The 23,608-nt window shown below is 48.5% G+C and overlaps 1 protein-coding gene across 1 annotated transcript in view; it reads right to left on the reverse strand.

Moving 5' to 3' along the window:
• Positions 1-686: 686 nt before the first annotated feature.
• Positions 687-23,608, reverse strand: part of KCNN3 (potassium calcium-activated channel subfamily N member 3) — a 97,696-nt gene continuing 74,774 nt past the window's right edge. The window contains exons 5-8 of the mRNA XM_081840982.1: positions 16,466-16,576; positions 6,243-6,370; positions 4,892-4,961; positions 687-1,001 (exon numbers count right to left, since the gene is read on the reverse strand). Coding sequence (XP_081697108.1) covers positions 705-1,001; positions 4,892-4,961; positions 6,243-6,370; positions 16,466-16,576 — 606 coding nt within the window. The 3' untranslated portion in view covers positions 687-704. The remainder of the gene's footprint in view (positions 1,002-4,891; positions 4,962-6,242; positions 6,371-16,465; positions 16,577-23,608) is intronic.

Below are 23,608 nucleotides of genomic sequence, written 5' to 3' on the forward strand. Positions count from 1 at the left end.
TCAGCAAAAGGTGACACCTGCCATTTCCTCTTTTTCTTAAAACCAAACAAAAGAGGCCACAAAGGGTACCTTTACGGCGGTCTCTTCGGCAAAACCAATTTTGAGGGAGCTGGAATAATACCTCGAGACCTTTGCCAAGATTCAGCAGAGGAGGAGGAGTGGGGGCAGGGGGGGCACTTCTGTTTCGGCCAATTCGCCACCTCCCCGGTCGCCTTTTGACTTTCTTCGGCAAGACACTTAATGCGCGGAGGGGAAGAAGGAATAGTAATGTTTTTTAAAAAATAAAAATAAAAACAACCAGGGAAGAAAGAAGGAGATGAACAACCCCAATGCCAGTGGCTTGGGGTCCAACACAGTGGAATGGTCCCCCTACCTTGCGCCGTTGCATCGATGCCCTTGGAGTTGGCTTGTTTTTCGATTTTTGAAGACCTGAGATTGAACGTGGATTCCTACGGTCCACCGAACGCCGCTGCGAGGGGCTCTGCTGAAAACGCCCGTTTCATCCCACCCCACCCCGACAACAGGGGGCGCTACCACCGAGACAAGCTCGCATTGTTTCCAGGCGACCCCACAAGGCGGCGGCCGGGGTCCTCTGCTCTCCCCCCCCCCATCCGTTGCCAGGATTGACACCCCCACACGGATAACAAAGACCCACGTGTGCGTGCGTGTGTTGTTTTTGTCGTTTCCCTCACGTCCGACGGGGCTCAGCAACTACTGGAGCTGGTATAAGGGGTGGGAAAAGAGGTTGAGCTGACCCCCAAAGGGCTGTCCGAGAGCGGAGTCTGGGGGGTGCCCACGCCCATGCTCACCCCCCGGGCCTCGAGGATGGTGGCCAAGAGCTGCTGCTGCTGCTGGCACAGAGCGTCCGTGATGAGCAAGGGCAAGGAGTGGAAGCTGGTGTTCAGCTGTTCCAGTTTGGACTCCAGCCCGCCTATCTGCTTCTCCAGGTCTTCGCTCCGGTCGTTCAGTTCCGTGATGAGGTCGTACATGACGTTCTGCATCTGTTTAATTAAAAAAAAAATTAAAAAGAAGAATTTTTATTTTTTAAAAAAAATAAGAGGCAAATTAGCAGGCTACATTGAGATTGGAAGGGACGTGGGTGGCACTGTGGGTTAAACCACAGAGCCTAGGACTTGCCGATCAGAAGATCGGCGGTTCGAATCCCCGTGACAGGGTGAGCTCCAGTTGCATGGTCCCTGCTCCTGCCAACCTAGCAGTTCGAAAGCACGTCAAAGTGCAAGTAGATAAATAGGTACCGCTTCGGCGGGAAGGTAAACAGCATTTCTGTGCGCTGCTCTGGTTCGCCAGAAGCGGCTTAGTCATGCTGGCCACATGACCGGGAAGCTGTACGCCGGCTCCCTCGGCCAATAAAGTGAGATGAGCGTCGCAACCCCAGAGTTGGTCACGACTGGACCTAATGGTCAGGGGTCCCTTTACCTTTAACAAGCCTAAGGGATACCCTCTCTCCTCAAGCTATCCCTGTCTCTCCAGGCCACGCCCCTTCACCAGCCCTGCTCTGCACCCTCCCCTCAAGTGTTTTTGCCTGGCTGGAATGTGTCATGAAAACCAGCAAAGCCTCTTTGCTTGCTTAGACGGGAGGGCAGAGGGGGATAAGCGTGCGGGCCTCAGTTCCACAGGGATGGCCAGCAACCTGGATGGTTAGATAGATAGATAATTTATTGCGGTCGGAGACCAGCTTATAAAACACACTTGGGGGTACAATCCCGGAAGGAAAGCAATTTTATCTAGAACCCCCATTGGACTCAAAAGAGCACTCGCAGCATACTGTGAAACTGAACGTCTCAAAATCAATTACCGTATTTTTTGCTCTATAAGACTCACTTTTCCCCCTCCTAAAAAGTAAGGGGAAATGTGTGTGCGTCTTATGGAGCGAATGCAGGCTGCGCAGCTATCCCAGAAGCCAGAACAGCAAGAGGGATTGCTGCTTTCACTGCGCAGCGACCCCTCTTGCTGTTCTGGCTTCTGAGAATCAGAATATTTTTTTTCTTGTTTTCCTCCTCTAAAAACTAGGTGTGTCTTGTGGTCTGGCGCGTCTTATAGAGCGAAAAATATGATATCAAAAGACCAAGATACTCGCTTTTGGGGGGAAAGCAAAGCTTAGAAGCTGGGAACTTCAAGGCCATCAATTAGAACAAGTCACAAATTATAAATATCTAGTAATGGTGGTACAGGCATCAGGAACCAACAAACCTGGATGGTTTAAATTCCCCGACAAATTCAGGGAGAATAGGGCTATAAACAACTACAGTGGTGCCTCGCAAGACGAAATTAATCCGTTCCGCGAGTCTCTTCGTCTAGCGGTTTTTTCGTCTAGCGAAGCAAGCCCATTGACGGCTTAGCGGATTAGCGCTATTAGCGGCTTTTAGCGGCTTATCGGATAAGCAGATAAGCGGCTTAGAAAAAGGGGGGGGGGGAAAACCCCGCAGGAACTCGCAAGACATTTTCGTCTTGCGAAGCAAGCCCATAGGAAATTCGTTTTGTGAAGCACCTCCAAAACGGAAAACCCTTTCGTCTAGCGGGTTTTCTGTCTTGCGAGGCGTTCGTCTTGCGGGGCACCACTGTAGTAGCCACAAAGGCTAGTTGGGAGGCAGGAATGCTTCTGAATACCAGCTGCTGGAAAACACAGGAGGGGAGAGAGCTCTGAGGCTCAGGCGCTGCTTGGGGGCTTCCCATGGAGGCAGCTGGCCGGCCACTGTCAGAACAGGATGCCGGACTAGATGGGCCATTGGCCTGATCCAGCGGCCAGGCTCTTCTCGATGTTCTTAATAATAGTAATAATAATAATAATAATAATTTATTATTTATACCCTGCCCATCTGGCTGGGCTTCCCCAGCCACTCTGGGCGGCTTCCAACAAAAATATTAAAATACTATAATACATCAAACATTAAAAGCTTCCCTAAACAGGGCTGCCTTCAGATGTCTTCTAAAAGTCTGGTGGTAGCTGTTCTCTTTGACATCTGGTGGGAGGGCGTTCCACAGGGCGGGTGCCACTACCGAGAAGGCCCTCTGCCTGGTTCCCTGTAACCTGGCTTCTCGCAGTGAGGGAACCGCCAGAAGGCCCTCGGAGCTGGACCTCAGTGTCTGGGTAGAACGATGGGGGTGGAGACGCTCCTTCAGATATACTGGACCGAGGCCGTTTAAGCAAGCAAGCAAGGAAGCAGTGAGCTCCATTAGGTAAACACATTTCTTTCCCTGCTCCACGCACCGCCACCCGTCGCAGGTCTGAGCCGAGAAGAGAGTGTGTTATCACTTCCTTCCACAGGGTTGCCTGGCAACCAAACGTTCGGGGAAGCCCCGCATGGAAGGTGCCAGATTGCTGCCTCCCACCTCTGCCACCACTCCCTGACTCAGAATCCCCATGCAGTCGAGAGAAGCTGGAAGGAGCAGATTTCGGGCAAGGGGGAGGAGGCAGCCTTGTCCAGGACTGGAGCTGGCTCGGAAGAAAGATCACGGCTGCAGTGTGGGGTACCCTCATCTCCCTTCTGGGGTTCCTTTGGTGAGCATCTTCAGATCAAACCCAAGTACAGTGGTACCTCGGGTTACAGACGCTTCAGGTTACAGACTCTGCTAACCCAAAAATAGTACCTTGGGTTAGGAACTTTGCTTCAGGATGAGAACAGAAATCGTGCTCCGACAGTGTGGTGGCAGCAGGAGGCCCCATTAGCTAAAGTAAAGTGGTGCTTCAGGTTAAGAACAGACCTCCGGAACGAATTAAGTTCTTAACCCAAGGTACCACTGTAGCCACAAATGCAAGTTTGGCACCATCCTGATGTCGGGCATGGTATAGTCCAAGCCAGTCCACAGATACACTCTGTAGGACTCAAATCGCCTCATCCTATCCCCCATCTCCTAAATCAGGCATAGGGGGACCTCTGGCCTGGACCACAGGGGTCCATGCACTGTTAACCTGATTGCTGCAATGACCTCTCTGTGGGGCTGCCCTTGGGGGTTGGTCTGGAGGCTGCTGTTGCAGAACACAGTGGCTTGTGGGGGCAAACTCCTGCTAATGTATGGACACCAGAGGTGCAGGAGGAATTTGCATTGGTTGGCAATCTGCAACCAGGCCAAGTTCAATGGGTCTTTAACTGTTCTATTTTGTGTGTGTGTAAATAGCCTGGTTTAGAAGGTGCTGTGGGTTAAACCACAGAGCCTAGGACTTGCCGATCAGAAGGTCGGTGGTTCGAATCCCCGCAACGGGTTGAGCTCCCGTTGCTTGGTCCCTGCTCCAGCCAACCTAGCAGTTCGAAAGCACGTCAAAGTGCAAGTAGATAAATAGGTACCGCTCCGGTGGGAAGGTAAGCTGTGTTTCCGTGCGCTGCTCTGGTTCGCCAGAAGCGGCTTAGTCATGCTGGCCACATGACCCGGAAGCTGTACGCCGGCTCCCTCGGCCAATAAAGCGAGATGAGCGCCGCAACCCCAGAGTCGGCCATGACTGGACCTAATGGTCAGGGGTCCCTTTACCCTTTACTTTAATATAATAATAATAATAATAATAATAATAATAATAATAATAATAATAAAAATGTGGCCCTCCAAGCCTCTGTCTCGCCCCTAGGACTCTCCCCAAAGCACTTCTGTTCCCCAGGCCACACCATTCTCTGGACCTGCCTCCTTTAGTGTTTCTGCCATTCCTGAGCATTAGATAATGCCTCTTCGGACGAGTGCATGTGCAGAAACTAGCCTACTGTAGAAAGGTAAAATCTGCCTTAGTTGCTCCACCCACTTTTGCCTCTGGCCCCGCCCACCCCAGGCACGTGGCCCCTGGAAAGTTGCCCAGGAGGGAATGCGGGTCTTGGGTTTGGGGAAAAGGTTCCTCACTCCTGTCTCAAATTCCAGGAGAGAGAGAAAGAGAGAGAGAGATGGTTACCTTAGAAAGATCGACCAGGGTGTTGGCTTGGTCACTCAGTTTCCTCTGTTCCATCTTCACACCCCTTAACCTGGAAAAGGGGGGAAAGAGCAACCAATCAGCTTGCGGGCATCAAAAGGTGCGTCCCATCTGCCCCACCCAATCCAAAGCCCAGAGCTCTGATTCCAACCGTTGCCTTGCTGGGTTCCCAATGATGACTAGAACCTTGGCAAGCTGAGCCTTTGCCTGGAGGTCAAACACTGCTGGCGGCGCTACCGGAGGAAGACCCGTAGATGAGCCCCTTCCCATTCACCTGTATGCCATCCTGGATTAATCTTCTGCTGGCTAAATTTGCACCCGCACCGGGACGGTTTATTTTATCCCACCTATCTGATTTTCAGTTTACTTCATCTTTAACAGTTTACATATATCATAATTTCTAACCATCTTCCCCCCCCCCACACTTACTTTAACCATAAAAAACTTCACATTTTATCACTTATAAAATATATCTTCTACGTCTAACCCTACTGCCTATATCCACTTCCAAAGCTATTCTAAGATTCAAATATTAACATATTTTTTTCAAATATTCCTTAAACTTCTTCCAATCTTCTTCCACCGTTTCTTCCCTCTGGTCTCGGAGTCTCCCGGTCACTTCAGCAAGTTCCATATAGTCCATCATCTTCATCTGCCATTCTTCGATAGTTGGTATATCTTGTTTTCCCTTTCACTTGTTAACTGACATTTTTTTTACTGTTCTTTCCCAAAACAGCAACCTGGGGATGCTGTGGACTCAACTCACAGCATTCTGCGTGCAAGGCAGCTGCTGTTCCACGGACCCAAAGCCCTTCCTCAGCTGCCTTAGTAATAATAATAATTTATTATTTGTACCCCACCCATCTGGCTGGGTTTCCCCAGCCACTCTGGGCGGCTTCCACAGAGACCAAAAATACACTAAAATGTCACATATTAAAAACTTCCCTGAACAGGACTGCCTTAAGATGTCTTCTGAATGTCAGGTAGTTGTTTATCGCTTTGACATCTGATGGGAGGGCGTTCCACAGGGCAGGTGCCACTAACGAGAAGGCCCTCTGCCTGGTTCCCTGTAGCTTTGCTTCTCGCAATGAGAGAACCGTCAGAAGGCCCTCGGCGCTGGACCTCAGCGTCTGGGCAGAACGATGGGGGTGGAGACGCTCCTTAGGACGGAAGCAGCCCTTTGCTGCCCCTAGCGCAGAAAAGCCTTGCTCCAAATGGCTACAGCGACTCCTGATGTCCCAGGAGCAGCTCTCTGCAGGCTCTGCAACCTGCTACCCCTTATAGCTAGGAGATGCCAGCGTGGCAGAACAGAGGAGAAAAGAGCCCAGCTTACTGATGAATGGCTTGGAGGAATTTTCTCTGGTGCTTCCGGACTTTGGCATGGTCGATTTTCTTCAGCAGTTTGGTGTGTTTGTAGATGAGCCAGGTCTCCCGCAAGACGTTGGCAGCCGCGTTTTTGATCTGCAAGGGGAGAGAAGAAAAAGCCAGGCCGCCCGGGGTTAGCTCACCTGCCCAGGTGAAGTAAACCTTTCCCTTCTCTCTCTTCCTCCCCCAAAACAGCACATAGCCAACAACTGATCTTATGCTCTATGAAGGATTAGGCAGGCTCTCAGAGCAGAGGGCTCTCACCAGGCCCTTTATTTTCCTTTTTTCAAAAAATACATTTTTATTGGGGTTTTTTACATATCATTTTCAACAACCATTTAACATAACTTATACAATGTTTTAGACTTCCATCAACAACCTCCGATGATTTCCCGTTCTTTATCACTTATTCTGCATTTCTTAATTTCTCTTAATTATCATTAACGAATAATTCTCTTCGTAGTCTTTCTTGCAATATTTCATATAGTCCTCCTTACAGAACTTCTTGCAATCCTACTAGCGTAATCTGTTCGTTACAATTGCTTTTCAAGTATTCTCCATCAGGTAAAACGTGCCAATTCTTTTGCAGCTGACATTTTGGTCCTCCCAGGGCCAAGGAGGAAGGACCAGCAGTCTGGGATGAAGTTCAACATTTGTATAAGAACATTAGATCTTTATTTGCAAAAAAAATTCCTAAAAGTGGGGATGACGACCCCAAAACAGTCCAATGAGGGCTGAGTAGGCCCTCTTAATCATCTCTCTCTCTCTCTCACACACACACAGACAAAATAGAACAGTCCCTGGCAGAGGTAGACTGCCCCTGCCCAAAGAGGTTCCACTTTGAAAACTACAGCTCAGAGCCACCGACAAGCCCAACACACCATTTGTCAGGACAGCCCTTCCCTGAGCTAGTGGCTACCTCCGTAAAATTTCACAACCGCAAATCAGTGTTAAGAGGTGCGGAGGCTGGCTGTGGTTAACCCAAAACACGTTCACGCCTTGCAACACAAGCTATGATACCACTTCTAACCATCGTGGCTTCCCCCAAAGAATTACTGGAACTGTAATACGATATACGATATCTTTATTGTCATTGTCCCATGCAGAACAATGAAATTGAAAAACTACATAAAACATTCAAAACCCCCTAAAAACTCTGAAACCCCATTTTAAAATACACTATACTATAGAGACCCCTTATGCTGCGTTTAGAACCAGAATTACATTTGGGTAGAAACTGTTTCTCAGGCGGCTAGTCCTGGCCTTTACAACCCTATACCTTCTTCCAGAAGGCAGAAGCTGAAAGAGGTCATTTCCGGGGTGCGCACTATCCTGCGCTATCTCTGAAGCTTTCTTATGGCACCTGACAGCATCGATTTGATCCAAGGTGGGAAGAGTGCACCCAATTATTCTCTCTGCAGTCTTTACAACCCTGGACAGCATTGTTTTTTCCCTGGCCGTGCAGCTCCCAAACCGCACACACAGACCATAAGTTAATACACTCTCCACAGTGCAATGGTAAAATGCCGTCAACAGGTCCCTTGAGAGAGGGTGCGGAGGGTCCTTTGGGGAACTAAAATTCCCTGAGCAAAAAACCCAGGACAAATTCACACCATGCATTCAAAGAGCTATGATACCACTTTTAACCATTGTGGCTTTGCCCAAAGAATTACTGGAACTACAAAGGGTGCTGAGGGTCCTTTGGGGAATCCAATTCCCTTCAGGAACTAAAATTCCCTGAAATCAGGTCTGTGAGGGGAATGGCGGCACAGAGGTAGGGGGCTCTCCTAACAGCTTTCAGCACTCTTAACAAGCTACAGTTCCCAGAATCCTTTGGGGGAAGCCATGGCACATATATGGTGTGAAGAGACGGCATTCTGCACATGCTCAGAGGAATGTTTTCTCTTCCCATGGGCCTGAAGTTCACAGCTACGGAAGCCCCGCAATGGAAACGGCCAGCAGATGGGACCACAGCTCCTTCTATACGCGTAGGATTAAAACAACGCTACAGCCTTGGCTGCAGGACAACCAACCAATAATCCTTGATGCACAACTGTGTTGGGAGCGCAAAAGGAAGGGGAAGATGGCACCAAGTGCAACCAGCTTTTGTGAGGCTCTGCAAGGTTAGCTCTCCAAGGTGGTGCCCTCCAAGTGAAGCTGAATTTTAACTTCCAACACCCCCGATCAGTTATTATTATTAGTAGTATTATTAGTATTAGTATTATTTTATAATAGCACTTGTGGCCCAAATGTCTCTCAGCAGCTTCCGAACAAACAAAGCTAAAACATATTTTTTATTTTAAAAAAATACATTTTTAAAAAACACGAGAGAGCAAAGGGTTAATACTTAAAGGAAGAATCAATCATTGGGTTGTAAGCGGTGTTATTCCTACTCAAGAGTAGACACTCTAAAATTAATGACTACAACTAACTAGGGTGTATCTATTCCAATGGGTCCACTGTGCCTGTAAATAATGATTTATTTTTTAAAAAATGACAGTATATATAATATTATTATTATTTTTTATTTACAAGGTGTTATTATGAAGTTAAAATAACAACCCAGTAAAGGGGGGGGGATTTTATTATTATAATTGAGACTTCTTAAGTCACTTGTGACCCAAAGATCCCTGACCAGCTTAAAGGTAAAGGTAAAGGGACCCCTGACCATTAGGTCCAGTCGTGGCCGACTCTGGAGTTGTGGCACTCATCTCGCTTTATTGGCCGAGGGAGCCGCCTTACAGCTTCCGGGTCATGTGGCCAGCATGACTAAGCCGCTTCTGTCAAACCAGAGCAGTGCATGGAAACACCGTTTACCTTCCCGCTGGAGCGGTACCTATTTATCTACTTGCACTTGACTTGCTTTTGAACTGCTAGGTTGGCAGGAGCAGGGACCGAGCAACGGGAGCTCACCCCGTCGTGGGGATTTGAACTGCCGACCTTCTGATCGGCAAGTCCTAGGCTCTGTGGTTTAACCCATAGCGCCACACACATCCCAGACCAGCTTACAACACACTTAAACCATAAACATAGATACAATACACCACAAAAAAGCCAGAATAAAACAACCCTTATAACAACTACAGAAACCTTTGGCAGCAAAACAGTAAAACAACATCATCTCAGTCTATGGAAAGGTCTCTGTGTTGAGCTCAGTCTTTCCCTGGCTCCAGAAAGATGTCAACAAAGGCACAAGGTTGGCTGTATAGCCCATTAGTTATATATTTGGTATGTCTGAAAGGTCCCCTTTATTGCATATGCCATTTTCGTGGGTTTAATTTGTAAAGGGAGAGGCTCTGAGGCGGGCCAACCCTGGGATCCAGACTCCATGCCACCCCTCTCTCCACGAAGGCCTCTCTGCCTCCCTTTTAATCCCGGATGGGTGACAATTATTAATACAGAAGGAACTGCACTCTGCACGTGTTGAATGACACTCTTGTGTGCTGCGTTTCTGGGGATGCCCTAGGCCAAAGCGTGGCATCCTGGGATCTGAAAAGGAGCTGGCCCAAGATACACAGAAGGAGCTGCATTAGATGGACTAATGGTCTGACCCAAAAAATACGCCAACACAAGTGAGGGCAGGGAGCCAGAGATTCCCCAACCCTCTGCTAATGAGTTGCTGTGCTAAATTTTGCATCCAGTTTAACTCTAATTGTATTTTTAAAACTGTTTTTAATACTGTAACCTGCCCTGGGACCTTAGGGTGAAGGCAGGTAAAAGAAGAAGAAGAAGAAGAAGAAGAAGAAGAAGAAGAAGAAGAAGAAGAAGTTGGAAATGTAAACTTAAGGATGGGGATCTCTACCATATGTGGTGGGAATGTGAAAAGATGAAAAAAATCTGGGATATAATATATAATGAACTCAAGAAACTTTTTAGGTACACATTCCCAAAAAAACCGGAGGCTTTCTTACTATGCATAATAGGGGAGGAAGTAAAAAAGGAGGATCATAAATTATTCCAATACGCCATGGTAGCAGCGAGGATCCCTGTAGCTCAAAAATGGAAGTCGCCGGAGATCCTAATGGTTATGGAATGGCAGGCTAAATTTTTTGAATACACAGAATTAGCGAAAATGATGTATAAAATCCGACACCAAAAAGGGGCAAAGTTTGTAGAAGAATGGGGTAAATTTGTAACATACATAGGAATTAACTGTAGAAGTTTAAAAACTACAGCAGGGTTAATATAATTCTTGTGACGTGTATAGAAATGAAGAAGAAACTGTAAGAGAAGATGTATAGTAAGAAAACGCAACTGGGAAGGAAGGAAGTCGAGGCGTGATTCTACGCAGCGTAAATAAGATGATACTAAGAATGACTGTAAAGATTGTTTTATTTTGTTTGTGGAAAAATTCAATAAAAAGCATTTAAAAAATAAATTAACAACAACAACAACAACAACAACAACGCCCTCGTCACCCATTCCCTCAGCCCAGAGAAGGATCTCAAAGAAACTCTAAGGGCCTGGGTTTGTTGAAATCAGGAGAGGCATTCCAGGAGGTATTGGGGTCCTGAGCTGTAAAGAGCTTTCTAGGTCAAAACCAGCACTCTGAATTGTACAGGGAGCCAATGTAGCTGTTAACAGAATTGGTGTCATGCGATCTTGTTTGCCTCGAAGCTGTCAACAAGTCGGGCAGCCGCATTCGGTCCTAACTGAGGCTTCTGAGTCATTTTAAAAGCACATTGCAGTAGTCCGACCTTCCAGTTAACACCGGGGCCACAGATTTCTGTAGCCAAGTTACCCCAAGCCCTGGTCATGTTGGCTGGGGTTGTGTGGCAGTTACATGCAGCCTACCCCTGTCTATTAGTAGTATTAATTATAATTGTTATCATGTTGTTGTTGTTTAGTCGTTTAGTCGTGTCCGACTCTTCGTGGCCCCCTAGACCAGAGCACGCCAGGCACTCCTGCCTCCCGCAGTTTGGTCAAACTCATGCTAGTAGCTTCGAGAACACTGTCCCACCATCTTGTCCTCTGTCGTCCCCTTCTCCTTGTGCCCTCCATCTTTCCCAACATCAGGGTCTTTTCCAGGGAGTCTTCTCTTCTCATGAGGTGGCCAAAATATTGGAGCCTCAGCTTCACGATCTGTCCTTCCAATGAGCACTCAGGGCTGATTTCCTTCAGAATGGAGAGGTTTGATCTTCTTGCAGTCCATGGGACTCTCAAGAGTCTCCTCCAGCACCAGAATTCAAAAGCATCGATTCTTCGGCGATCAGCCTTCTTGATGGTCCAGCTCTCACTTCCATACATCACTACTGGGAAAACCATAGCTTTTACTATACGGACCTTTGTTGGCAAGGTGATGTCTCTGCTTTTTTTAATTATTATCATATCAATGATTAATTCATTCATATTTATATCCCAGCTTTCCACCAAGGAGCTCAAGGCAGTTGCATGCTTGTCCTTCTCCCTGTTTTAAGCCGCACAACACCCCTGGGAGGCGGGCTAAGCTGAGTCAGAGACTGGCCCAAGGTCACCTTCATGGCCGAGTGTGGCCAAGAACTCAGGTGTCCCAAAACCACTACCCTAGAGCAGGTGTGGGGAACGGTTGGTCCTCCAGGAGTTGGTGAACTACAACTGCCATCACTCCCAGACATGGGTTATGCTCTCTGGGGCTGATGGGAGTTGTAGTTAAGCAAAAACAAGATCTGATCACCTCTTCTAACTCCTTGATCCTCCAGATCAGGGGTCAGCAAACTTTTTCAGCAGGGGGCCGGTCCGCTGTCCCTCAGACCTTGTGGGGGGGGCCGGACTATATTTTGAAGAGGGGGAAAAATGAACGAATTCCTATGCCCCACAAATAACCCAGAGATGCATTTTAAATAAAGGTACACATTCTACTCATGTAAAAACACGCTGATTCCCAGTCCATCTGTGGGCAGGATTTAGAAGGCAATTGGGCCGGATCCAGCCCCTGGACCTTAGTTTGCCTACCCATGATCTAGTCCAGGGGTCAGCAAACTTTTTCAGCAGGGGGCCAGTCCACTGTCCCTCAGACCTTGTCGGTGGCCGGAGTATATTTTGAAAAAAAATGAACAAATTCCTATGCCCCACAAATAACCCAGAGATGCATTTTAAATAAAAGGACACATTCTACTCACATAAAAACACCAGGCAGGCCCCACAAATAACCCAGAGATGCCTTTTAAATAAAAGGGCACATTCATGTAAAAACACGCTGATTCCTGGACCACCTGCGGGCCGGATTTAGAAGGCGACTGGGCCAGATCCGGCCCCTGGGCCTTAGGTTGCCTACCCATGCTCAAGATGCTGCAGTTGGATGACGGCTCCTGCCTGTCCCTGAACCCTTGGCCTCGCTGGCAAGGTCTGATGGGGGCAGCGACAACATCCCGAGTGCCACAGGCCCCCTGCTCCTGTTCTAACAGAGGACGCTGAGGACTCAAGCTGTGACCTTCTACATGCAAAGCATGTGACCTACCCGCTAAGCGGCAGAGCCCCTCCCTCTAGAGGAAAGGAGCTTCTTTCTGGATCCAATTAAATTATCTGCAATGTGTGGTTAAGCTAATGCCAATAACAACTCAATTTCCACTTTGATTCCCCACCCCTGGAGATGCCACACCGAGCAGCTAATACCTTTTTAATTTACAGGGCTATGGAGACATTTGCAAAGGGGGAGGGGGTGGGGCTGGCAACTGGCGGAAGGGAGAGGGGCAGGCAGGCAGCTCACAGCAGCAGTTTCCTGCCCCAAAGAAAGAGAATCTTGCCTGGAACCTGGGAAGACGGCTGCCAGTCAGTGTAGACAATATTGAGCCGGTGGTCTCACTCAGTCAATTATTATACAGCTTTCTGAAGGCATATAAAGGCAGCCCTCTACTGGGAGGTTTTTAATGTTTGGTGTTTTGTTATGCTTTCTGTATTCTGTTGGAAGCCTAAACATTTTGTAAATCTAAGTTTTGCCTCATTGAGGGGCAGTATTTCAATATGAGTAGGAAAATGAAGGTACATTTTTTAAAGAGAAAAAAAAAGCACTGGGTATAAGTAATAAATCATCATCACCATGCCTGGTCTTTGGCCATGCTCACTAGGACTGATGGAAGTTGTAGTTCAGAGATATCTGGAGGGCCCAAAGTTTCCCACTTGTGGCCTACACAGGCTGGCAGCAGCTCTCCAGGGTTTCAGACTGGGCGGTGGGGGTCCTTCCCAACCTGGGACCCTCTAAATCAGGGGTCAGCAACCTAAGGCCCATGGGCCAGAAGCAGCCCGCAAAGGTCGTTTGACTGCCCCACAAGCCGCCCCTGAACTGAGCTGCCCATTTGCACGCTGCGCTAAACCGGTGCGGCATGGGGACTCACTTCTGCGGCGCCAGAAATTGCATCTGCACACGTGCAGATGCCAGAAATCACAGGCACGCACGCATGCACTCCAGCCCACGGAGGGATCTTTGCGGGACAGATCCAGCCCAGGCAGATAAACCTTGCTGACCCCTGCTCTAAATGCAAGGCAGATTCTCTACCACTGAATCTGTGCCACTGAGGCCACCTGAACCTCAAATGACAGCAAAGGATCCAGGAGAACCCCCAAGCTATGTACCCGGTCTTTCAGAGGGCAAGGCTCTCTTGCCACACCTATGTCTAGGGAGATGTGAAAAAGCAAGCCTTGCTCTCTCGACTCCCCCTTCACAGTTCGTCTTTTTTCCCTTTTTCTTTTCAAGGAGCTAAAAAGAAGCAGCTTTGAGGCGGGGAAGGCCGGTTCAGTCCATGAATCATTCTTGCTACGCACAAGGGCTCCTTCGGAAAAACTCTCGAAGAAAATGGATTCTTGGAATTAGCAACCTGGGAGGGCGGCAAACCCACCATGCATGTGTAACATAAAAATGATGGATTGGGAGCTGCGCTTTGCTCATCACCTGTGAAACTTATGTCCGTGCCTGGGTGGAGCTGGAGAAGGAAGAGGCTGGCAGATTGCATGTTGCATCTCAGTGAGTGTAAAATTGAAGATAGACTTCCTCATACTCAGAACTCTCCTGAGATGATCTTCTGTAGATTTGGTACTGGGTTTAGTTTAAGGGAGAGGTTTTCTTTCCTGATTACCCAGAAGGCTGTCTGCCCCTTTACAGATCTGTCAGTTTGTTTGGATTTCTGGGGAGATTCTTTTGGAGGGGTTTATTTCCTTATTGTGGCTGGCACAACCCTCTTTTACATAAAACAAATAAATCGTTTGACAATTATTAACAAAGCCGCTCCGGGGGGGGGGGAATACACCAGGTGGTAACATTCTATAAGAAAATATTATTTAGCATAAAGATGACAGGATTTCTGTCATTTCAAAACCCTCAAAACCTACTTGAATTTGCTTTCGTGAGAGTTAATCATTTTCTTGATGGGACAAACAGTTTCCCCATAATTTATTTCTATAGTGACTTGCAATTATTGCTTGTAGATGATGTGTGTTTGTGTTTTTTTGTAAGGTTCTCCACTTCTGGCTGTCTGAGGTGGCTACTGGCCCAATCTTAAAAGCTTTCTGCAAGCAATCAGTTCAGGTTCTTTCTGAAAATAGCCAGGTCCTTCCCCCACCCACCCAGCATCCCACCTAGTGGGGAGAAAGATGGGAAGGATGTAGGGAAGAGAGAAAGGGAGATGGCCCTGTCCAGGTTTGGGTTTCATCTTCTCCGCCTCTGACTTTGGCCCTATCCACAATCATCATAAGGGACGCAGGTGGCGCTGTGAGTTAAACCACAGAGCCTAGGACTTGCTGATCAGAAGGCTAGCGGTTCGAATCCCCGCGACGGGGTGAGCTCCCATTGCTCGGTCCCTACTCCTGCCCACCTAGCAGTTCAAAAGCACGTCAAAGTGCAAGTAGATAAATAGGTACCACTCCGGCGGGAAGGCAAACGGTGTTTCCGTGAGCTGCTCTGGTTTGCCAGAAGAGGCTTAGTCATGCTGGCCACATGACCCGGAAGCTGTACGCCGGCTCCTTCGGCCAGTAAAGCAAGATGAGCGCCACAACCCCAAAGTCATCCGCGACTGGACCTAATGGTCAGGGGTCCCTTTACCTTTACAATCATCATGCAGCCCCCAAAGGATTACCCCCAAGGGAAATGAGTTGCTTGATGACACCCCTTCCCCCCAAAAATGTTGAATGCTTTGAAAAATGTATCCTGCTCTGGGATCTGATCCAATTAAGAGTACTTTAAAAACAAAACCCAGAAGAAACAAATACATAAATAAAATACAATTGGCACACAAAAACTTATTAACACCTTGATTCTGCCTTGCCAGATAAATCTCTCTCCCCCTCCAGTTGTCTGACAGGCACGAGACCTGGGAGATCTTCACGCAGGCTTGGAAGTGTTGGGGAACTTGTCATGATACGGGGCCTTGTCATGATACGGGGCCTCTGAAGAAACAGCTTCTCGAATCATTAATTTGCTCTAGTGCTCCCCTGATGGACATGCACACAGCCCCTGCCTGCTCCGAACAAGCCTTTCAGCCTCCTTTTTCAGGCCGTTCTCCTCTTTTTCTCACTCCCCTTCAAAGAGAACACTTCTGACATTTCTCCCGGCTCCAACCTCGGGCAGCTCAGGGATCTTGCAAAACCTGCCCCTGGGGACCAAGAGCTCCTGTTCTCCGCCTCATCTAAAAAAAGCCTTCCATAAGCAAGCGAGGGAAATTATCCAGAGAGGCCGGAGAGAAAGCAATTTAGATAATGAATCTGGCGGAAGGGGGAGGGGGGGAGAGAGGTGGCCCCCGGAGGACCAGAGGGGAAGTGCGAGGAAGTTGCTAGGCAAAAGCATCACCCTAAAAAAAGAAGGTTCTGATGCAGCCTTTTTTCGCCAAATCCAAGCATAAAGATGAACGAAATCGGAATATTTTAATGTCTACAGTGGACCCGTTCCGTTGCCAATTAGCATTGCTGTAATATCAGGTACTCAAGTCCCAGAATGGACAACTTTGTGGAGGGTATGTCTATCGGCAGCTCTTAGCCGTGATTTCTTATGAACCTCCAGCATCAGAGGCAGTCTACCCCTGAATACCAGCTTTTCTGAAGTGAACCACTGCCCACCCAGCTCAATATTGTCTACACTGACCGACAGCAGCTTTCCAGGGTTTCAGGCACAAGGCATCCCCAGTCTGACCTGGAGATATTGGGGCCTGATCCTGGGATCTTGTGCATGCAAGGCAGATGCTCCGTCTCGCGGGAGGGTCTCCCCCCACCCGCTCGCAGGCCGCTTACCCGCTTGGTGAGCTGTGTGTCCATCATGAAGTTGTGGACGTGCTTCTCGGCTTTGGTGAGCTCCAGCTTCCGTGCCACGACAGCCACTACCAGGGCGGTGCAGCCAGCCCCCTGGCAGGTGAAGGAGAAAACCAAAAACAAAACACAACACTGAGAGTTAGCCAGAAATCCAACCCAAATATTAACTCAGCTTCCTGTTTGCACTGCTGCCGCAGCCGGTTTGAAATCCCCGTGGCTGCTGTTTTGAATTTCCCCAAGAACAGAAATTCTTGCCCTTGCGGCTACTACCGCAGGTGACCTCCGGGCCTCTCAATCTAGCCCTCGGAACTCTCCCTAGGCCACAGCCCCTTCCTCAACCCCACCTCTATCCCCAAGGCCACACACTCCTGCTGGCCTTGCTCTGCACCCTCGTTGTGTGTTTTTTTCTTGCTTGGGTGTGTCCTAATAATAATAATAATAATAATAATAATAATAATAATAATAATTTATTATTTGTACCCCGCCCATCTGGCTGGGCTTCCCCAGCCACTCTGGGCAGCTTCAAAAAAATATTAAAATACTGTAATACATCAAACATTAAAAGCTTCCCTAAACAGGGCTGCCTTCAGATGTCTTCTAAAAGTCTGGTAGTTGTTGTTCTCTTTGACATCTGGTGGGAGGGTGTTTCACAGGGAGGGTGCCACTACTGAGAAGGCCCTCTGCCTGGTTTCCTGTAACTTGGCTTTTCGCAGTGAGGGAACCGCCAGAAGGCCCTTGGAGCTGGACCTCAGTGTCCGGGCAGAATGATGGGGGTGGAGATGCTCCTTCAGATATACTGGACCGAGGCCGTTTAGGGCTTTAAAGGTCAGCACCAACACTTGAACTCTGATACTGCCTCTGGCTTGTCTTGAGGGGAGGATAGATAGGGGAACGGGTATGTAGAAACAAACCTATCTCTGCCCACTCTCGCCTCTCTGTCCCCCTGCAATCACAGACATAAAAGATTCTTCAGCCCCAATTGATTGATTGATTGACTGATTTGATTGATATATCCCCCTTTATCAAAAGATCCCAGGGCAGTGTACAACATTAAGAACACATTTAACGAACCATAATAATAAAAACAGAATACAAAGCGTAATAATAGACAGCACAGGGCGCCTGCCCTGTGAAATGCCCTCCCGTCAGATGTCAAAGACAGAAACTATTATAATTTCTATATAGACCATATAACACCGGTCTTGAAAGACCTACATTGGCTCCCAGTACGTTTCCGAGCACAGTTCAAAGTGTTGGTGCTGACCTTGAAAGCCCTAAACGGCCTCGGCCCAGTAGACCTGAAGGAGCGTCTCCATCCCCATCATTCTGCCCTGACGCTGAGGTCCAGCGCCGAGGGCCTTCTGGCAGTTCCCTCATTGCGAGAAGCAAAGCTACAGGGAACCAGGCAGAGGGCCTTCTCGGTAGTGGCGCCCACCCTGTGGAACGCCCTTCCAGCAGATGTCAAAGCGATAAACAACTACCTGACATTCAGAAGACATCTTAAGGCAGCCCTGTTTAGGGAAGTTTTTAACGTGTGATATTTTACTGTATTTTTGGTTTCTATGGAAGCTGCCCAGAGTGGCTGGGGAGGCCCAGCCAGATGGGCGGGGTATAAATAATAAATTATTATTATTATTATTATAAAACCTTCCACAGAAATCTGATGGCAGTCCTATATTGGCAAGTTTTTGATGTATTCTGTGTTCTCTTATATTCTGTTGGAAGCTGCCCAGAGTGGGGGGGGGGGCAACACAGTCAGATAGGCATGGTATAGTTGTTGTTGTTGCTGTTGCTGCTGCTGCTATTGTTGTCGTCAATACAGTCATACCTTGGGTTACAGCCGCTTCAGGTTGCGTCTTTTCGGGTTGCAGACCGCCAGAACCTGGAAGTACCAGAATGGGTTACTTCCAGGTTTCAGCGGTTGCGCATGCGCAGGAGTGCTAAATTGCACTTTGTGCATGCTCAGAAGCACTGAATCGCAACCCAAGCGTCCACTGTATTATTATCCTTGTCATCAGAGTCCAAGGCAGCTGCAATGTCCTGGTTCCCTCCAGCCCCACCATTTGGCAGGTGAATGATCTGGGGCGGGGAGTGTCAGACAAAATATGCCATTCACAGTTGTCCTGGGACCTCAACTCCAAAACTCCCCAAAGTCACGTACGCAAGGAGAAGAAGACAAGGATACACAACAGCCTCTGCCCTAAAGATTTGCATCTGAGCCGCTATCCATGGTGCTGAAACAGCACCTGCTTGCTCCAGAAGTGGACAGTGGTGTCTGCTGTTCATCTACAAGCCCCGTTAAGCAAGAAATTGCCTTAAAAGAACTGGGTTTTTTTAAAAAAACGAATTTGCTTATTAATGAGAACATTAAGGATAAATGCCTTTTATTGGTATTCTTACAAGCAACAAGAAGACCTAGGAACTGTAAACCAACACAGTTGGGCTAGACTGCAGGCTTGCAACCTAAGGCAGGCCTCCCTGATCAAGAGCAATCCAGAAGTGCTTGGGACTCCAACTCCCATCAGCCCCCAGCCACTAGGGCCAATGATCAGAGATGATGGGAGTTGTGGTCCAACAACGACAGGTTCCCACACCCTTTGCTGCCACGACCTTAGCACAGCCACCTGCACGGGTGGTGGGGGAACGACACATCTGGGGGCCGAACGTGGCCGCCAGGCCTCTCCATCTGGCCCGCCAGTCTCTCCCCAGACCAGCCCTGTTTTTCTCACCCTGCTTGAGTGTTTTTGCCTGGCTGGAAGATGCCCTTGAGCTCTGTTTGTGGACCTCGCTTCCCTTGGCGAGAATAGAGCAAATGTGTGAGTGAACGCTGGAACTAGCCTGTCGTGCAATGGTAAAATGTGTATAATAATAATAATAATAATAATAATAATAATAATAATAATAATTTTTATTTATACCCCGCCCTCCCCAACCAAGGCCAGGCTCAGGGCGGCTTACAAGCAATAATAAAAACAAGATTGAAATACAACAATTAAAATACTGAAACAGTAAAAATATTAAAATGCAGCCTCATCACAGGAGGAGAAAAGAAAAAGAAAGAGGAGGAGGGACTCAAATTGACTCCAAGCCAAAGACCAGGCGGAACAACTCTGTCTTACAGGCCCTGCGGAAAGAAATCAGATCCTGCAGGGCCCTGGTCTCATGAGGCAGAGCGTTCCACCAGGCCGGGGCCAGTGTTGAAAAGGCCTTGGCTCTGGTTGAGGCTAATCTAACCACTAGGGTGTTGCTATTTATGGACCTCAAGGTCCTCCATGGGGCATACCGGGAGAGGCGGTCCCGTAGCTACGAGGGTCCTAGGCCGTGAAGGGCTTCAAAGGTCAAAACCTGTATACATTTTGCTCTGCCTTCTTTTGCCTGTTATTATCCAGCGGCCCTCAGAAGGTGGACCAGAAGAGAATGAAGCCCTCAGCCTCTCAAAGGCTTCCCACCCCCCACCCCTCCCCCCACCCCTTGGCCCACTGGCCAAAGGGGAGGGAGCAGCAAAGCTGTCACAAATTGCCATGTGAAGAGTGAAGTGGTTCTTAAGCTCCGGGCGCCGGGTTACAAAACAGAGGCCGGGTGCGGAGAGAGATTGTAGCCTGTGCCTCCCCGCCCACCTTCCCCCCTTGCCGGCCCAGAAGAATGACAGCTGGGCTGTGTCTTTTCTCTTTATCCGAGTGATTACATCCCAATCAGGACCTGCTGGGGCCGCAGAACGGCACATCTGGCAGAGGGACGGTGGGCAGAGGAGCCGCTTCCTCTGCTAAACGCAGACAGCTGCCAGGCCTCCAAACAGTTTAGGTAGAAGTGTTGTTTTATGGGTATCGTGGCGTGTGCCTGTGTACATGTCCACAGCAGGTGTTTGGCATATGAATGCATGTCCAACTTGACAGAACCACACATCTATTTTTGCCCTTTCTCTCTCTCTCTCTCTGCTTTCCCCCCGCCCTGCCACCACCCTGGAGATTAGACACTCCAGTAAGCCCATCTCAGTCTTTAATTAACAAGCCTGGTCCGATCTCAATTCTGAAGCATTCCCATAAGCCCTGGCCTGGTGGGGTTTAGGGCTTTTGTTATCTCCAAACACAACACACACACATTCACACCACACTCTCTCCCTGAATATGCAAAGGTTTTCTTTTTAAGGCCGCTCTTTTAAGGCAAAATCCTATTGCGGCAAAAGAGAGAAACCTAAAACCCAAGCCATGTGGAAAATGGTGAGCCTGCTGCTTTCGAGTGATAGTAAACGACAAACCTTTTGAGGAAATCATCTTCAGAGAGACTCTGAATGAGCAGCTACCTGAAGTGAGCTGGATGCGAGAGGTGTCAGCAGAAGAGAAGTCCTCAAAAAAACCTGGGCCCATTCAGATGTTGTGGGACTTCCAGCTCCCACCAGTCCCATCCAGCAATGCCATTGGTCAAGGATGATGTTGGAGTCTGAACCCAAGGCCAGGGGGGCGTTTTTAAAAAAAGGCATCTCTCCAATTGCCAGGAGACTGGGCAGCAAGTTGTAGGTGCCTGCTGCCATGTGTGGGTAGGTAAAGGTAAAGGGTATAGGGACCCCTGACCATTAGGTCCAGTCGTGGCCGACTCTGGGGTTGCGGCGCTTATTTTGCATTACTGGCCGAGGGAGCCGGCGTACAGCTTCCGGGTCATGTGGCCAGCATGACTAAGCCGCTTCTGGCGAACCAGAGCAGCGCACGGAAACACCGTTTACCTTCCCGCCGGAGCGGTACCTATTTATCTACTTGCACTTTGACGTGCTTTCAAACTGCTAGGTTGGCAGGAGCAGGGACCGAGCAACGGGAGCTCACCCCGTCACGGGGATTCGAACCGCTGACCTTCTGATCGGCAGGTCCTAGGCTCTGTGGTTTAACCCACAGCACCACCTGTGTCCCCCATGTGTGGGTAGACTGATGTTTTTCTAAGAGCTGTTAAGCATGTGACCTTCACACATGCTGTTGCACAATAGACTTCAGTTCCCTGTGATATGCAGCCCCACTGAGACTTTTGCGTATGAAAAGCTAAGCTTGCTAGAGGAAATGGAGGCTTGTTAGAAAAGGTTGTAGTTCTATCCAAGGGAGGAAGAGAACAAGGACCTGCTAAAGGAAGAGATCCCAACAAAAGAAGAGTGGCAAGTGATGTTAATGGACTATGCCGAGTCGGCGAAACTAACCAGGAAAATTTGGAACCAGCAGGACCAGGCCTTTTTGAAAGACTGGAATAAATTTACATTGTATTTGAGAGACAACTGTAAACAACTGACATCGTTAGTAGGGCTACAAGAAGTTTTGTAAGGTTAGAGATATCAATCATTATCAATATGATGTTGAAATGTTGTATTTAAGATCTGGATTTAAGGGTAATAATAAGACAGTGGCACCTCAGGTTAAGAACTTAATTCATTCCGGAGGTCCGTTCTTAACCTGAAACTGTTCTTAACCTGAGGTACCACTTTAGCTAATGGGGCCTCCTGCTGCCGCTGTGCCACCGGAGCACGATTTCTGTTCTCATCCTGAAGCAAAGTTCTTAACCCGAGGTACCACTGTAATAACAAAATGCAATATCAGAGCATAATTAGGAAAACCATTAGTTGAGGAGGAGGGAAGTCTTGGGCCAAGTGGTCTTTATATATTATATGCAAGATGGATGTTTTGTCAATTTTTTTTTTTATAAAATTCAATAAAAAAAATATATATATAAAGAATAGAGAATAAGGGCGTGCTAGAACAGGCCAATGGCCTCTCTAGTCCAGCATCCTGTTCTCACTGGCCAATCAGATGCCTGTGAGGAACCCGCAAGAAGGACTCAAGCACAGGAGCTCTCTCTTCTCTAGTGGTTTCTAGAAACTGGTATTCAGAAACATCGGTGCCCCCAACAAAGTCTACTAAGCAGCTGGTCCCTTACCTTTCCCGCCCCGACCTGGCCACAGTGATCCATGCGACGGTCACCTCCAGGCTTGACTAATGTAATTCACTCTATGCAGGGCTGCCCTTGAAGCTGTCCCAGAAACTCCAGCGGGTGCAGAATGCTGCAGCGAGGCTCCTCACGGGGTCTCTGCCATGGGAGCATATTCACCCAGTGCTTTTCCAGCTGCACTGGCTCCCGTGGAGTCAGTGGCGTAGCGTGGGGGGTGCAGGGGGGGCCGGCCGCACCGGGCGCAACATCTGGGGGTTAGGATTAGGGGGCGCAAATCCACGGGTTAAGGGGCGCAAATTACTTGCCTTGCCCCGGGTGCTGACAACCCACGCTACGCCACTGCGTGGAGTACAGGGTCAGGTTTAAGGTGCTGCTTTTGACCTTTAAAGCCCTTCACGGCCTAGGACCCTCGTACCTACAGGAGCGCCTCTCCCGGTATGCCCCATGGAGAGCCTCAAGGTCCATCAATAGCAACACCCTAGTGGTCCCGGGCCCTAAGGAAGTTAATTAGCTTCAACCAGAGCCAGGGTCTTTTCAGCACTGGCTCCGGCCTGGTGGAACGCTCTGCCTCATGAGACCAGGGCCCTGCAGGATCTGATTTCTTTCCGCAGGGCCTGTAAGACGGAGTTGTTCTGCCTGGCCTTTGGCTTGGAGCCAATTTGATTCCCTCCCCGTCTTTCTTTTTCCTTTCTCCTCCTGTGATGAGGCTGCATTTTAATATTTAAATGTTGTCTTTTAATCTTGTTTTTAAGTTGTATTCATTCAACTTGTTTTTATTATTGCTTGTTAGCCGCCCTGAGCCCAGCCTTGGCTGGGGAGGGCGAAGTATAAATAAAAATTATTATTATTATTATTATTATTATTATTATTATTATTATTATTAGCCATGGTGGCTCTGCTCTGCTTCCACTGTTGGATGGCCACGTGTCCTCTAGAGTTCATAACTTTATAATTTTATAAACCTCTATCATGTCACCTTCGCCTTTTCTCTCAACTTAAAGTTCTCAAATGCTGCAAGATGGAGATGCAAAGAACCACGCTTGCTCTTTGATATTTGCAGGAGGGAGAAAAAAGGAAGGGGGGGTCTTCTCTCCCAAGGTGGCGCTGAGAAGGAGGAAGTGAGGTCAGCAACCCTGAGAGCATCCGTCCAAAAGCAGAAGGATGGTCAGCACAGGTTAGGTCAGAAACACAGTCTAGGAAGTCGGG

Source organism: Podarcis erhardii (genome assembly GCF_964252035.2).
Source record: "Podarcis erhardii genome assembly, chromosome: 15".
Taxonomy (NCBI): Eukaryota; Metazoa; Chordata; class Lepidosauria; order Squamata; family Lacertidae; genus Podarcis; species Podarcis erhardii.